The 16,291-nt window shown below is 40.9% G+C and overlaps 1 protein-coding gene across 1 annotated transcript; it reads left to right on the forward strand.

Moving 5' to 3' along the window:
• The first annotated feature begins 3,261 nt into the window (after nt 1–3,261).
• LOC138927728 (SUN domain-containing protein 2-like) lies at nt 3,262–13,199 on the forward strand. The gene is made up of 2 exons (XM_070282871.1): nt 3,262–3,999; nt 12,126–13,199. Exon 2 carries the CDS (start codon nt 12,204–12,206, stop codon nt 13,197–13,199), a length of 996 nt encoding a protein of 331 aa, XP_070138972.1. The 5' UTR covers nt 3,262–3,999; nt 12,126–12,203.
• The last annotated feature ends 3,092 nt before the right edge of the window (nt 13,200–16,291 follow it).

Raw genomic sequence — 16,291 nt, forward strand, 5'->3', positions numbered from 1 at the left:
CCAAAACAACCAATAAATAGTATCAATCACAAACGATCGCAAACGAGGAGGCATCGACTGCACCCAGCGGCTCTTTGCTGGCCCAACTTGCAGCTGTCTGTGGCAAGAACCTTCCTGTGCCTGTGCCTCCTTCCTCCCAACGGAATCCGCAAAGATCTTAGCTTACCACAACAAATAATGATTCATGCGAGAAAAAGTAGCGGCAGGAACAGGTTCCAAGTGGCCAAATGGCGAAACGTGACTTCGAGAGGGCAGGCCTGAAAGAAGGAGAATTGGTACTGGAGTCGAGAGACCTTGCGCCGATCCTTTTGCGGCACATGTGCATTGGTGCCGCCGCTACTCCGGCATTATGGTTCAATAGGTCAACGATGCGTTGAATGACGACCAAAACAAGAACTGCAAAAAAAAACAAAAATAAAAACCGAGGTTGGCCGTAAAAGAAAAAAGATCATTGCATGAAAAATTACGGTGAGGCATGTCAATCGTCAAGCCGATCTCCCAAACGAGCCATGTAATGGACCTCGAAAGCTCTCCTGGAGAGCAGGAGGAACTGGAACGTATTCCAAACTCCATAACCGATTGCGATCGCAACAAATCAGAGAAAAGTTGTTCGCCTTCTCGTCCCGGGACCACCACGGGGGAATTTTGGCTAGAAGTGGCCCGAAGAGGGGGCCGGTCTTCTACGGCGATGGGGCTCAGTTCGCAGTTTGTCAAAAAGATGTTGGCGTTTTGATAATTTGCTGCACAGCTTAGAAGTCTGTGTGTAGGATTTCCTGTTTGAAACCAAAGTATTTTCCATGTAACTTTTTCTTAACTCATTTCTTGGGTCCGCAACAAATCTATGGCTGATTTAAATCTTGGCTTTTACTCTTTGTAACTCTGATGTTTTGGAGGTTTATGAGACTGGCATGTGGGACCTTTAATGGAATTTGTATTTTGAGCTTGACTTTGGCATTTCTGGTAGACAGTATGAAAGGTATTTGTTGAAATCGAATATTTCTATTTAAATAATATTGAAGGATCGCCATTGAATTAAAACCCCTGACCTTGTTTCCCCGAACCAGTGTCAATAATTTCAGATCTTACATCTATTTATGGGAACTTTTCATGGATTTCAATTGTTTCATTTGTAATTTTGGTCGAGTGCCGATAAGATCAACAAAAGGGCTTTATTTTCGGGTGCACTCCAGCACGTGTTGTTATGTAGACCAGACTGGCTTCCCCCACCCGAACGAACCACTTCTGGAAAACACACCCTAACATTGCAGCCAGTGGCAGTGTGGGGTCTTATGGGCGCATTTTGCATACGTAATTCCCCAACATGGTTTCCTAATTAAGTTTTCTGCCTTGTCTGCCGGCGATTCAATGGAATAGAAATCACAAAAAACGTTAATACCCGACCGAATCTTCATTATGCGACACTCGTCCGATTATGGACCATAATTCAGAGTAAATTTTTGGGAGATTTTTCCAGTATTTTGGTTTTTGACATTTTTATAGCTCACTTAGACGGAGCCTAACTAATTGGTGACAAAAAGGTTACGAAACCCGACGATCCACATGTGAACCACTTTGCGGAGTGATCGTATGGCTTTTAAAATGCCTGGCACGTTTCCAAGACGATTTGCTTTATTGGAAAAAGTAGCCAGCCAGCTAGCTAGTCAGTCTAGCCTGGTCTTTGGAAGATCGAAGCTTTGCAGGCTAAAGAAAGGAAAGAAAAAATGAATTTTCTTGGTGCTCTCTGAGCACAGAATGCGGACACACGCAGTGGACTCAAAGTTGGACTTCAACCGGCTGCATTTTTTATTGGTTTTAAGCCTCTATTTTTATTTTGCGCCGAGAGTCGCGGCAATTAAAATATTGACAGTTGTGCTCATGGAGAGTAATAATAAGTTTTGTGTGTTAGATTTCACATGCATAACGCTTATGGCTATCTATTGGCCAAGCTGGGACGGGCCTCCTGCGGTTTGTTTTTGGCTCTAACTCTGACTCTGACTCTAGCTTTGGCTTTGGCTTTGGAAAGGTTAACGCGACATGTTCATGTGACAATGTCAGGAAAAACTGCCGGCAGTCAGTTATGTCTGTCCTCGTGTCCGTCTATCTGTCCGTCCGACTCTGTCCGGACTGAAGCGCATAAATAACTGCGTCTGTGACATGGAATTTTTCTTTCGACCAAGTGTAAAAGGCCCAGTCGTAGGCCAGATAGATCTCACTGCCGGCCAGTCTGGCCATGCCTGGTGCGGATTGCTGGATTCTCTCGATTGCTGGTGGTGGTGCTGCTCATGCCGCTGCTGGTAGCAAGGTGCGGTGTCCATATGCAGACAACCCAAAAGCTATTTGTAGCTCACTGGCTGATTATGGAAAAATTGCAAGATGTTTTCCTTGTGTCGGTTTCTTGTTAAAGTCTTTTAGCCCCGGCTTCAGGTTCGTCTTCTTTTACTTTTCTCCATTGCATCACACACCTGAAGAAGATCCTCAGAGATAAAAACAAATCTGTGGGATTCATCCAGAATCCATGGGGGGAAGAATGGCATATGCCACTGGATAAAGGGATTTGAAAAAAGTTTGTTCTGAATATGACCAATTGGACAAACAGGCAATCAAAAAGGTTTACTATAAAACATAAATAAATAAAATAGAAACTTTAAAATAAGGTCTATTGAACACTATCCAAACTCTTTTCAATTCCTATCTGAAAGGCTAAACATTTTTTAGTTTCTTTGAATATTATTTAAGGGATCAATTATGGTTCTTTGGTTCCTTAATTTACGATAATATATCCTTCTATCTAATAAACTTCTGAAACAATCAAATTCCTATTTTCGAAGAACATTTCATAAACTCCAAGCAGTACTCCGAAGAAAGATACATATAAAGTAAAAATATATGAAAATACATATCGTTACAAAATAATTTAAACTAAGTTAAAGTTAGAAATTTAAAGTTAGATTAACTGAAAGCTTAATTAGTTTTAGTTTTCCTTGATAGTTCAACTTTTAGTTTTCCAGTCCTATTTAGTTTTCTTGTAGCTTTCTTGTCATACATATATTTTTTTCGGTGTCGCCATCAGACCGATAACGCGCCGGCTTCCAACCTCGTGCAACACGTTCGACTCGTCAGCTCTTGGCTACATCGATCGGCCCCAACTTGGAGCCCCCTAGTTGGAGCCCCGCATGTACGAACCAGGTGTATGGTGGCCGAATAAGATCGTGGCCCCGACCGGCGAGCTCGAACCAACAAGTCGTAGTCGATTTTTGAATGTTCACATCGAAAGTACCGCCGCGGACGGATACGTAATTTCGGGAATACGTGAATATATCCTACGCGTCTGAGTTTGAATTTGGAAATTTCATGGAAATCGAGTCAGATCGGGAGATCGAATAACGCGAGCCCGTGTGGGAAACCGTGCTGAAATTACCGAAAAGATGCAACTTTTTCTTTGTATTTAGTGTTGTGTTGTGGGCACTTCTGCGGAAATCCAAGCAGATACAAAATATCGATTCAGCAGTAAAATGTTGACATTGATTTTGGTGAATTTCGATTGATTTCCACCGGCTGGAGTTGAGTGCACGGTCCGTTAAGAGATACATACGAATAGATACGAGGGCCAACAACCAACTCCCATTCCGATTCAAGTGCCAGGGAGTTGGCTAAAGCGTTTGGACGGATTGATTGCTTGATTGATCTATTTTTGCACTTGATTTGCGACGCACGCGCCTCGATCGCGACTTGACTGGCGCTTCACTTCACTTGAAGTTGAAGTTGAAGTCGAAGCTGCAGTTGCAGTTGCAGTCCCCCGGTCTGGGGCTGCCCCGCCGATTCGCCTTTTGTCGGGGGCAATTATGTTGATTTGTGCAACGCGAACGATCCGCATCGTCGATTTCCCAAAGCTGATAACAACAAATTTGCAATGCAAAGAAAGGAAATTGATTTGATGATCGACCGTCTGCCTGCGATATCTTTTGATCGGGGCACGCCCACTATTTGATTATGGAATGTGTATGTGATATTTAAAAAAGTGATTATTTTCAAAAAAAAATGATACGAATGATAAAAAAAAGGCTTTAGACTCCAAATACGCGCACCAAGTGAAAAAATAAAAATGTGGAAATTGTCGTTGCAAAGTTTTTTTTGTTTTTTGGAAGAGTCAATCCAAGTCATAGATGGATAATTTTAATTTAAATTGTTTGTTGAAATTACTCTTCAGTATCTATTTCTTAACTCTAAAGATCTAAAATTTCAAGTTTATGGCTTTTAACTCCCAAGGCTTCATCTTGTTAGATGCCATATGCATTTACATAGGCAATTACCAACTGATGAGTTTTAATAAGCAGCTTTGCTTGATTAGTGGCCGGCCTAAAGAGACACCTTCGCTCGGCAATAAAAGCCGCTTAATTAAAAGTACAGATCGCTACAGAGTGGACTGCTAATAGTCGAAATGATTACGCAAAGCCACAAAACCCAATAACTCATTAGCAAACGCCCCAGAGGTCCATGCCCATGTTTAGTGGTAGCTGGCGGCGGGCCGATGGAGCTGCAAGTGATGATTGGACTGGGACTCATGATGATTAATGGGTGCTGCAGTGCTGAGAGCAGCGACCAGATTTATGGATGAGCAGCCGCAGTGGACTTTCGTGTTTCTGGTTCTGGGAATGCTAATAGAGTTGCAACCCGGGGCCATCCAGCTTGGCCTCCTTTAGATCTATTCATCTGCATCTGCTCTTCCGTCCCCGGAAACCTCGACAGTAGTTACCTTTTGTCTTAGAATCTGTGTTTGCCCAAGCAGTAGATAACATTTACGAGACGTCAAGTCTCGTAGGTGCCTCTCCAGATGAGTTTTTCCATCAGTGGAATTACATTTCACACTCAAAGGTTCCAAAACGCGCCGTGTGAGGAGGAGGTGTTTGCTCAATGATAAACTTGGAATGCGCCCATATTTGAGTAACTTCAACTCAACTAGGGCCAGCCCCACCAATGCATCATTTAAATGAGTCTAGCTTCTACATAAAATGGTACAACTCACACCCAGTTCTTTTTACGATGGGTGACTCAACCCTCCCTTTTTCCAAATATTATCCAATATACTATTCCATGGAAGAATGCCCATTATTTTAGTTTTATTAAAAGGAATCAATAAATTCTAGCGTTAACCCTTACATCCGCTCGAATCTTTTCATCGGCTGTGTAAACACTGTGAAGGCAGTATTCCCCATGAGGAACAGGGAGAACGGTGGTCACCATGTAATTCACATGGCTTATTGGCAGATTGGCCACAAAAACATCGTGCTGTAACTCAAAGTCTTATTCAAAACTAATTACAACATATCCATACTTACATTATAAGGACATTTGTGAACAATATTTGTATAAGGAGAAACAATGTTATAGAAAAATTTCTGCAACATATTTTGTTTCCCACCTAGGAACTTACAAGCATCGGCACTGAAGTTATATAAGAAGGGTTTGTAGCCATTTAACCGTTTGAGGACCTCAACATGTATCTAAAAGGAGACTTTTGTAATGATGGCTACATTTCTCGCATTATAGGCACCTTCATATCATTTATCGGAAACTTATAGAATTTTGCCTTCACGGTTAAGTATTTATAAGTGCGATTCAATGACTTTAGAAAGCACTGATCGAATTCCATAAAATCAGGGTCCAGGGATGTGCAATTAATGTTTGTAAACTCAACATTGCATTGAACCTGAAAAGGAATAAATTGTTAATTTATACAGGATTATAGAGGATTATACAGCTTACCTTTTCTGCTAAAAATAAAAATAACATAACGACTAACACTGATATCGGCTTGAATGTCACCATATTGCCTTCCGTAGATGAGTAAGTTATTTTGAAAGTCAAAAAGTCGTTTCAATTTTATAGACTGATAAATTTTATTTTTCATAACAGTTCAAGCGAATAATTGTCTCTATTTAAATTTTAAAACCAAAAATGGCAATATATTTTTTTATACTGTCAACTGCTATTAACCGCATTGATATGAAAATACTTTTGTTCGGTTCATTATAGTCTATTTCTGTAGCTACAACTAGACAGTCGTCTCTATATCCTTTCGTAATCCGCCTTAATATTTATTACTAGATATTCATTCATCCGAGTGTATAACCATTTAGTTCAATATATTTTTAGGAAAACTCTTAGCTCCGCTCGAGCTATTTTACAATTAAAATAAGTAAGATATAAGCAGTATTCTCCTTCAGGAAAAGGCAAAACATTCGTCAACATGTGATTCACATGGCTTATTGGCAGCTTGGCCACAGAAAAATCGTGCTGTAATTTAAAGTTTGATATTAATAATTATTATGGTTTTTTAGCTACCAATACTTACATTGTAAGGGCACTTGTGAACCACATTTGTGTAAGGAGAAACAATGCTATAGAAATACCTTTGTAACTGATTTTGTTTCCCTCCTAAGAATTTACAAGCATCGGCAGTAAAGTTGAACAAAAATGGTTTATAGCCATTTAACCGTTTGAGAACCGCTAAATTAATCTTAAAGGATATTGATGAATCGAATTAAAATTTAGCACAAATGTTAGCACCACCTGTATATCATCCAAGGGAAACTTATGGATTTTTGTTTTTACGGTCAAATATTTATAGGTGCGGTTCACTGATTTCAGCATACACTGATCAAAGTCTAAAAAATCTGTATCCAGGGATGTGCAATTAATGTTTGTAAACTCAACACTGCCTTGTACCTACATAAAAGGATATTGCATAACTCAAAGGGTATTCTATTCTATAATATATTTTTACCTTTCCGACAAAGAATAGAACTACTATCGGGACAATAGCGGCTATCGCTGTTAACGCCATCGTGATTCGAATAATGACTGAATTGCTCTGTTTTGTTATAAATAGTTTCCGAGTTATTAAATGTTATTATAATATTGTAGATCATCAATAGTAGATCATGCAATAAATTGCTGTTGTTTCTGTTTTTAAACAAAAATCATCAAATATTTTGTACATGTATGAGAAGCTGTTATTTATCTTTAAAATGATAAAACAGCACAGCAATTTGTAAAACCCGTCGGGCACTTAGGTATTATGTGGATGTGCTATTAGTCAACAACGTGGTGATGTGACGCGTGTTGCCATCGAAAAAGATAGAAGCCGAAGGAGAGTCATAATCAAAAGGCGGTAATCCAATTAAACGGCCAGCAATCCGAAGACGGGCTGACCCAATTAGATTCGCTGCTCCTCTGTGGAGCTCGAGGATCGTCAGATCGTCGCCATCAGTTCGCATCGCATTGAACTTGAAAGCGGCGGCGCCTGGCCATTGTTTTCCAGACCGAGGTTTCGATCGGCCGCAAAAACAAGTTCTGCCTAAATGAAAGATCGCATCGGGTTCGATCTAACGGCTGCCCTGCAAAGCTCCGGCCCGCCGTCTCAAATTGTAGATCAAAGATCAAGCCAAAAACCAGAGGGATCGGGAGAGGACCCACAAACAGAAAATGCTTAAATTGGCATACCGATCTGAAGGAAAAGCCCGCGGGACTTCGAACTCTGAGTACTCTATGATTTTGTTCTCGGGCGGGAGACGATCACAAATGATCGTTTCTGATTGTCCATATGATCACATTAAATGGGTAAAACATAGTTTGTATTTACAATTCCCGGCATGAGTTTTTGTTGTTAAAATATACGATCTGAAGATCCTAACAGAAGTACAGGAAAAATATGTCTATACAGACTCCTTGATTATCCACAGATCCCCTTTGCCTTTTTTGGTTTAGTTCCCAAGTGATTTCTTTAAATTCCTCGATCATATCGCACTCGAATCGATCAGAAGACCTCCCACAAAAGCTTAGCCAGGCACATAAATCTCAATTGTGGTTCATACTTGAGGAATCCTACATTTTGCACATTTTTGTTTCTAGTTTCAATTGTTTACTCAAGTGTGGCCACTGGCCAGGCAATTGGCGGAAGTTTGAAAGTTGGCATCTGGTGTTCAGTCGATCGGGACAAGTGATATCAGAAGACCGATTCATATGCATATGAGTGCCACTTTCTAGCTGCACACCACTCTCCGGCATGCCTAACCCTTTTCCCATGGCCCCTGACACACAAGATTAATCACATGCCACACTCTCGCACACAGGCACTGTGAGGCAGCAGCCACGACCGCCGATCGCTATCGGAAGAGGCCCAAACTGACACAAAGTCAAAGCCAAAGCTAAACAATGCAACTAGCTTGAACTCTTGACTAGACGAACTCGAAGTCAAGTCCCCGATCATGCTGTGTGCGATCTTAGCAATCAAGATCAGTATCATGCAGTAACAATGTACCAATATTGCCTTCTCCGGCCCTGTCTGGGCTGCCAGCCTCAGGGTAGATATGCAAACAAAAAATGGCCAAATCTCACATTGACATAATGAAAATTAGATACTCTGATAAATACCCTAATACATTTTTGCAAAAGTTCTTTTTCTATTTTTATTAAAAAAGTCTTTAAAGTTTTATTTCAAGGTAAACATATTGAAGCCTCGGATAGCGTTGGATGGAATGTAAATGAAGCCGTCATGGACTGGCCGGGAAATGCTATAATTATGCAATTCCTCAAAGGCGCTGACGGTGGTCTCCTACTTCCTTTCCCCAGCACTACACTCCTTCTTTCTTGTCTGCCCCTTCAATCTGCCCCTTCCTTCGAGCCAAGTCAGACATATAATCTGCAAACGATTCGCGTTTTGGGGGCCTCGCAAATTATTGACTAGCAGTCATGGGTTGAGGCCTTCGAGTAAATTGCCGTAAATCTTTATTTGTGCAGCTACTTAAAGACCACGTCTAGTCTCGGCCCACCTGCCCCCGAAAGAGTCCATCACCTGATCGGCTTGCAACGCCAAGACCAGGCCTAAGGCTGGGGTTAACAAGCCGCCAGCGATTAAGTCATTTCTTATGTTGGCTCATTATTTCTATTTTCCTTTTTAGACATTTTTTTTTGTGTTTCTGCCTTGCATGCGTAGCTACTGGGCTTGTCTAGCCCCACAAGGCTGCTGCGTGGCAATTTTTCTTAGTCTAAGCCCAAAATTTAATGGAACTTGTGCTGGAAACCCGTTTTTCACGACCGATTGCCACTGCAACATTGTACGTTGATTTTTTCCGGATTTTTCGCATTTATCTTGACAATGTGCTTTCGAAAAGTGTCGCCAAGCTCCTTGCTATTTGTTCTAATTAGTCGTGACAATTCTCCGTAATTAGCTCCCGGCTCTTCTTAACACTTGAATGATTTTCAAAAAAAAAATGAAGATATGGAGGCGAAAATGGAAGCAAAATGAAATATCGAATTTCTCACCACTTTATTGATTTGGCTGTTTAGCTAAATTTCTTAAAAGGTTCTGACAGTTTTGCTTCTGTTTATTTGAAACTGGATGAGCTGGAGTGGATACACATCTTCATTTTAAGAAAGGAGCCTCTGTTAAGTACTTCTTGCTGCTTGGATTTTCCACCTGCTTCATACTTTGTTTTCCTATAGCCCCACACATCTTCATTAAATGTAACCCACTTACAGAATCTGTTGAACACTTCGCACATGTCCAACTGTTCACAATTCACACCACAAACTGGCAAACGGGCCAAGCCGCTGGGGGAATCTCATCATTTAACGCCTTCATCATTCGCCTCCAGAAACCGAGCTGGCACGATGGAAGCAGGCGAGTGGAAAGCAGCCATAAACTATTTGAATATCGCCCAGTGCAGAGCCACTGGAGCAACCACCCGCTGACCCGCTTGATCAGTCTCCCCACTGGACACGGCCACATGTTGATTCGCATATAGGAATGGTTTCGTTTCCTTTGGTCTCTTCGGGTTTCCAATCTTTATTGCATAATTGCAATTGAATTGTTTGTCGAGTTTCGATTTCGTTTTTCACTCCGTAAATTGGAAAATGTGTTAATAGTTTGATGCAGTGCCCGGGTACTTTGTCGGATCCAAAAACACATTTATTCCAGGTAGCTCATAAGTTTTTTTCGAATGAAAACATTTATTTGTTTTGCAAGTTGATCAACGGTATGGAGTATGGAGCTCTATATTTTAGAAAGCAGCTTGTTTCGTCTGCCTTCTAGAATATAAAAAGTGATATAGGACTCACATGCTTTTCCTCTCCGCGGGAGACTCGGAGAAAGGTTTCCAAACCTCAAAAATTAGGTCAAGAAAGTGGGTTAATGAAGTTCTCTGATCAATGGATTATTTCCACTGATCTATTACTAAATCTTTAGACTCATTAGATACCTTAATCACAGGAAGTAATCAATAAAGAATTAAGCAAGTACTAAGTGAAATAAATAATTAGAATCAAGAGATATTTCGGTAATTTCGGCATGTTATGGATGTTTGATTGGGTTTTTTAATCCAAACATTTTATAAATGAAGTTGCTATCTGATTACTTTCAAAGCCTGTATCTACTTTATTTTTAGTTTGGTTCACATATCTGGAACCCTTTACTTCCCCTCGAGTAAGGACCAACCCATGTCAGAAAGTATTCCCGTCTCCCCCAAGACAGACCACAACAAAAACTGGTCGTGGCCTGGCCGTCACATTCAATTAGGTCCAATTTGAGAAATAATTATATGCGCACACAGTTCAGACATTTTTTGAAAAATTTTACATTAATTTGGCACTAAACTGTCAGCTGTGGAATGCCATGGCACTCAAAATTTACACCGAAAGGTAAATGGCCCAGGTACAGGTACTCGTAACTCGTAGAACGGTCTCTTTTGAAAAATTGGAATCTTTTGAGTGCGGCATTTTGAGCATTTGGGCCCAGCAACAAGTTTTCTTCAAATTTAATTGTAATGTGAGAAATTTAAATTAGGTAGCCGAGAGGCTCTCAAAAAATGAACAGCAAGACAAAACCAAAAAAAACAAATAAAAAGCCCAGACTCTGACAATGACTAAGAAACCTCAAAAAGCGGAAGATGCCCAAAGAAAACAAAAATTATGAAAAAATGTTTCTTTTTTTTTCGGTGGGGTTTGTTGGGGAAGAAACTTAAAAAAAAAAGATCAAATAACCGAATGCCGCCAAATTTCAAAGGAAAACAAAAACTTGTTCACTTATTTGAAATTGTGTAGCTTTTTCAACTAATTTTCCACTTGTGGACTTGTAGAGTGAACCGAGAAGAGAGGGCTTAACTAGGGGTTATTGCCATTTGTCAGTCGATATTTGATTATTTACGATTTACTATTCATCACGGGATTTGGGTTTGCGTCACTCGATTGGCTTTTTATAGATCAAAAATCTTAAAAAAAAACAAAATCTCCCGGCATTTTGTTGTTCACAGCTTTGGATACCTATTTATTTCGTATAATTCGCTTTGAAAATTTATTACATCACGATTTTGAATGGGTTTCCTTTACTTTGGCCGATCTGCGAATTCTTGAGTTGCTTGTTTCGTTTGTAGTTTTATTATCTCGTCTGTGTAGTATATTTTGGATGCGACTTTGTTTGCAGCTGGGCTTCCTGGAAAATATTTATTTTATCTAGCGGATGCCTCAATACCCGTCACAGCTTAGCGGAGTTCCCTCGGCGGATCCCTTTATAATGAAGTTTTCAAAACAACTTTATGAGGTTTACCAAGCAAATTTATGCTTGCTGCCCCATCTGGCTCGATATTTCCGTATTTATCTAATATTTGGCATCGGTCTCAGGCGACCCATATTGGCAGGGACTAACCACCGGGCCTGGGCCTGGGCCAACACCTCCCAAGCTGTTTATATATGTATTCTCGATCTATATTCCGACGATTTCGAACTCGCCTAAGAGTTCTACAAATTGTTACACGCTTGTTTAGAGTTTATGCTATTTTTGTTTGTCTTTACTAATTAGCCTCCAGACCCCACATCAACACATCTGTGGATGAACTGAAATTGTAAAATACTATTTGTTTATTTACAAATTGTCAAATGGGGTTTATTTGTTTGCCAACTTGTTGAATCGTTTTTGGGGAAAACAAGAACTTTTTTTGAAACAATTATGGGTTGAAACTGGGTTGACTCTTTTTTTTTTACCAAAAATATGTTCAACTACAAAACAGTTCTCACAATAAGTGAAATTACTATATTTAAAAGGTTCCAAGCAAACCACAAATCTACATAAGCTCTTCATAGCTTAACTCATCAAAAATGATTAACTACCAATCGGGAAAAATCATCCAAGCCCAAGAAAACAAAAGATAATGCCAGCGTCTGACAAACGAACTGTCAAAATGACAGACGCGTCAACAAAGCCAACAAAGAAACTACAAAAGAAACGTGTGCCAGTAGAAGCGGCGGTTGTGGCGACAAAATTGCTGCACCTATGCGTCTTTCTAGTCTGCATAACACAAACGCTGCAGCTGCACCACCAGCAACAGCAACAGCAACAACACGGCCCGCCCGGGGGCAATACGTTGCAGCAACATCACCGAACCAGTGTAAATAGCAGTGTAAATATCAATATAAGCAGCAAATTCAATGAAATTATCCAAACGGCAACGGCAAGTGCTGTCGCCACGGGATCGGGATCGGGAACGAGAGCAGCCACTTTCGCATCGGTGACAGCAGCAACCACCATCACACCAGGCCGTCGCAAGTTGCGCCGGAAGTTTTCCAACCAACAGCAGATTGGCAGGAATTCGACCTTGGGCAGGAGGCGAAAGTTTCGAGTGCATCCCTATAGGCGGAATGCCACACATGCCACTCGAACCACTACAATGGCCCCGGTTTCGGCCACGGCCACCACACTGATACCAAAGATGCAACCCTCCTATCACTCGAGCTTTCGGCAGCAGCAGCAGCAACAGCAGCAACATGTGGTGGGTGGGGTACTTATGAGCCAACAGCAGCAGCAACAGCACCATATGCATATTATAGCCGTAACTCCCCGCCCCCAGCAAAATGGTTATTCGTATTACCAGCAGCAACAGCAACAGCAGCAGCAACGCACATTGCAGGGCAACATGACCCACCAGCAGCAGCAACAACAGCAGCAGCAGCAGCAACATGTCATCCTTCAGCCGGGCCGCAATATCGTGGTCTATAGCAATCTGGGCCCAATACCACCCTGTCCTCCGGGCCTGCTCGCCGGATCGGGACTGCCGGTCTACACGCAGCAACAACACTTTGTACCCCTGCGATCCACAACGACCCCGCGGCCCCGACAACGTGGTAAGCAAATCCTCACGGCAGTATAGTTGGGTTCCTTATTCATTTAATTGTCGTCGCTCCGGAGCGAGAGGTGTTAATTACGCTAATAAAAGCTGCATTCGCAGCAGTTTATGGCATTTAATATGGTTAAATGGATGCCAAGTCCGCGACTGGCGCCTTCATCGCCATGTCCATGTCCGCGTCCAAGTCGAATAATTACCCCCAGCGGCGGTGCGCATAGAAAGCTTGCCTAATTGGTCACTGCAATTGGCTTCAATTCCGATGAGCTGCGGGATTTGAAAGGTGTCGAAGAGGACTTCAGCAGCAGGTTGCAGAGATGCTAGACACTTTCAATAAAACATAGAGTTATTTCCAGAATATGGCTTTTGAATTACTTATCTGCCCTCGTATAAGTATGGTTCATACCTCAAAATATCTCATTAGGAATATACAATCAGTGGCTTGTCAGGCAGTTTTCTTATCAATTACATGTGTCAACATCTCAAATCTATACACAAGTATTTTGATTGCAAGTTTTTATTTTATTTTTTGTCTACTTCAACCATTAAAGTATGGGGCAAGTTCGTCTCTCGGGGTCTGTTGAGTGGCAGCCACTAAAAATGTTTTAAAACTCGTTCGAATATGAGTTTTGCAAATGCAGCCTGCTGTCGGGAAAAAGATGAAGAAAAATCAATTAAGAAAATGTATATATTGGCGGGGAATAGATTTTATTTCTAATTTTTTCTTATGTAATCGAATCACTCAACAAATTTGCAAAAAAATAAAATGGCACACACTTTAAAATGCATAAAGCAGTATAAGCCACGAACAGTATTGGCCAGGCTACTGCATTGATAGACGGTGGACCCACATTTGGCGCCTGCCTGGCACTCAATTAGCATTTTTTTTGTGGGGAAGAGAAGGAGGGCTCCAATCATGGCTCCAAGCCAGCACGAATCCGGCATTACCAATCTGTATACCAAAAGGAGAGATGCAGACAGCCAGTTGTGGCCGCCTTTGGGCCATTTTGGGCAACTCTGATGACATTCTGCGCATTTGTCCGACTTGATACGAGGTCCCATTTGTTTATGAAATGACACAATATCAGAGTCCGAAGCATACCATCCAACCCAATGCCAAACAGACTATGCAAATTGCCGAGGAATCCATCTCTGCCTCTGTTATGAATCATTCATTGAATTCCTCATAACCGAATGTCATTTTTCGGATGCAAGGAAGTCAATCAATTAATCATTTATTGTGTATATTGATGGAATTTTTCAAAAACTGCATATTTGGATGTTAATGTTATGAATTATTGCTGTCTGGGTCGGTGTTTGACTTTATTTCCAGCATAACCACAGGCCACAAGAAAGTCTCACACAATAATTAACCTTAAGGCATATGTCGTGTTTAAGAAACAACAATATTGACATTTTCAGTGTCTCAGATTTGCCACAAAAACATAAAGAAAAAAAACGGAAAATCTCAGAACAGGGTTGTGGAAGCTGAGGGACACCTACTTGGTGCTGCTTTTGGGGAATAGATCGTGGAACTGGCCAAGTCAAATCACATGGCATACAGACTGTGGCAAGCAAACGGCGATTTTTTAATTACAATGAAACGTGCCACAAAAAACAAACAAACAATGCGCTCGCTAATTGCACATAAAACCCAAAATCACAGAAAAAAGCACTGAAACCATAAACAAAAACAGGAAAAAACAAAAGCCCATATTGGGTGTAGGGAGGTCGAGGAAGGCGGGTTGGGTCCGGACTCCGGGCCTAGAGAAATACTGTAACAAAACTTGTTAGCAGAGCAAATGGACGGACAAACAAACCCTAACAACAAACAAACAAATGAGCCGAATGACAAATGCAAGTGTCAGTCTGGCCGGATCAGGTCTGATATTAAGCTGCAGTGGCTCCCAAACTGTGACGCCTCAGGCGGCAGTCGATTGTTGAAATTTTTGGATTAAAGTTCAATTGGGTGAGGGCTTTAGTACCTTTTTGTCTGTGTGGGGGGCCTAAACCTTGAAACCTTCTCTCAACCACTTTTTGGAATACAAATTTTACGCCCAAGACCTAATTGTTAACTTGATAATAAATGTCAAAAACCTTAAATGAACAAAATTCTCATGGAATCAAAGCCAAAATGAGAAAAAAAAATTCCAATAAACGCCTCCCACAATCAGAGTCTAAAAACCCATAGCCAACTGCCAAAAAAAAAATAAATTTACAAACTTAAATGGCAAGAAAATGCAATTTTATCTCACAATATTCATCTATCTCATAAAAAAACATTAATACCTTGGCGTTTGGCCACGTTTTTTTGACCAGCTTCTGGGTGTTTGAAAACATTAAACCAAAATATTGCGGCAATTTCCAGCAATCTTTTTCATGCCCGCTCCACGCCTGATAATATTTATTATTCAATTTTCATTAAATCTGATTACGGGGAACTCGTTTCGGGTCTTTAAAAGTAAAGAGAGCGAGGGGAAAAAGGTGAGGAGATCGAAAAAATGCAAGCAAATTATTTTTCTGACGCTTAAATTAAGCATTAATTTTGCAATGGCAAGACTCTCATAAATATCTTTTGCGAAAATGTTTACAAAGGTGTTGCTGCCTTGCTGTGCCGGTTGCGACAACGAAAATGGAGCCTTAACGGGCTGCGATTGATTTATTGTTGAAAATGTAATATAAATGTCTAATTAGTAAACAATAGGAAAAGGGAAACGCGATAAATCTGTTTCCAATTAAAAGCGAAAACAAAACGCGAGGCCAAAGACCGACCGGAAATACGAGACCTGAGGCAGCAGTCTTTGTGGTTTCTCGGCTGGGAATCGAGGTCGATCGCAGAGAAAATTGAAAAACTGTATATGGAATTTTCACTTTTCGGCTCCGTTGAAGGGCTTGTAGTCGCAACGACTTTAATGTTTTTTTTTTAAATATAGTTACCAAGTTCAAAAGTCCCAGGAGTTCCTTAACTTAAGCTTTAAAGTCACGTTTTTCGTATTTATGTGGCAGTTATGATTTGAAAACAAAGCCCCACAACGTGTGCCAGGTTGTCTGAGGTCAGAACCGATCCAACAGCAACCCAATGGCCAGAAAAAAAAAAAGAAATCCGCCAATAACAACAC

This window comes from Drosophila bipectinata, unplaced genomic scaffold (genome assembly GCF_030179905.1).
Source record: "Drosophila bipectinata strain 14024-0381.07 unplaced genomic scaffold, DbipHiC1v2 scaffold_76, whole genome shotgun sequence".
In the NCBI taxonomy this organism is placed as follows: domain Eukaryota; kingdom Metazoa; phylum Arthropoda; class Insecta; order Diptera; family Drosophilidae; genus Drosophila; species Drosophila bipectinata.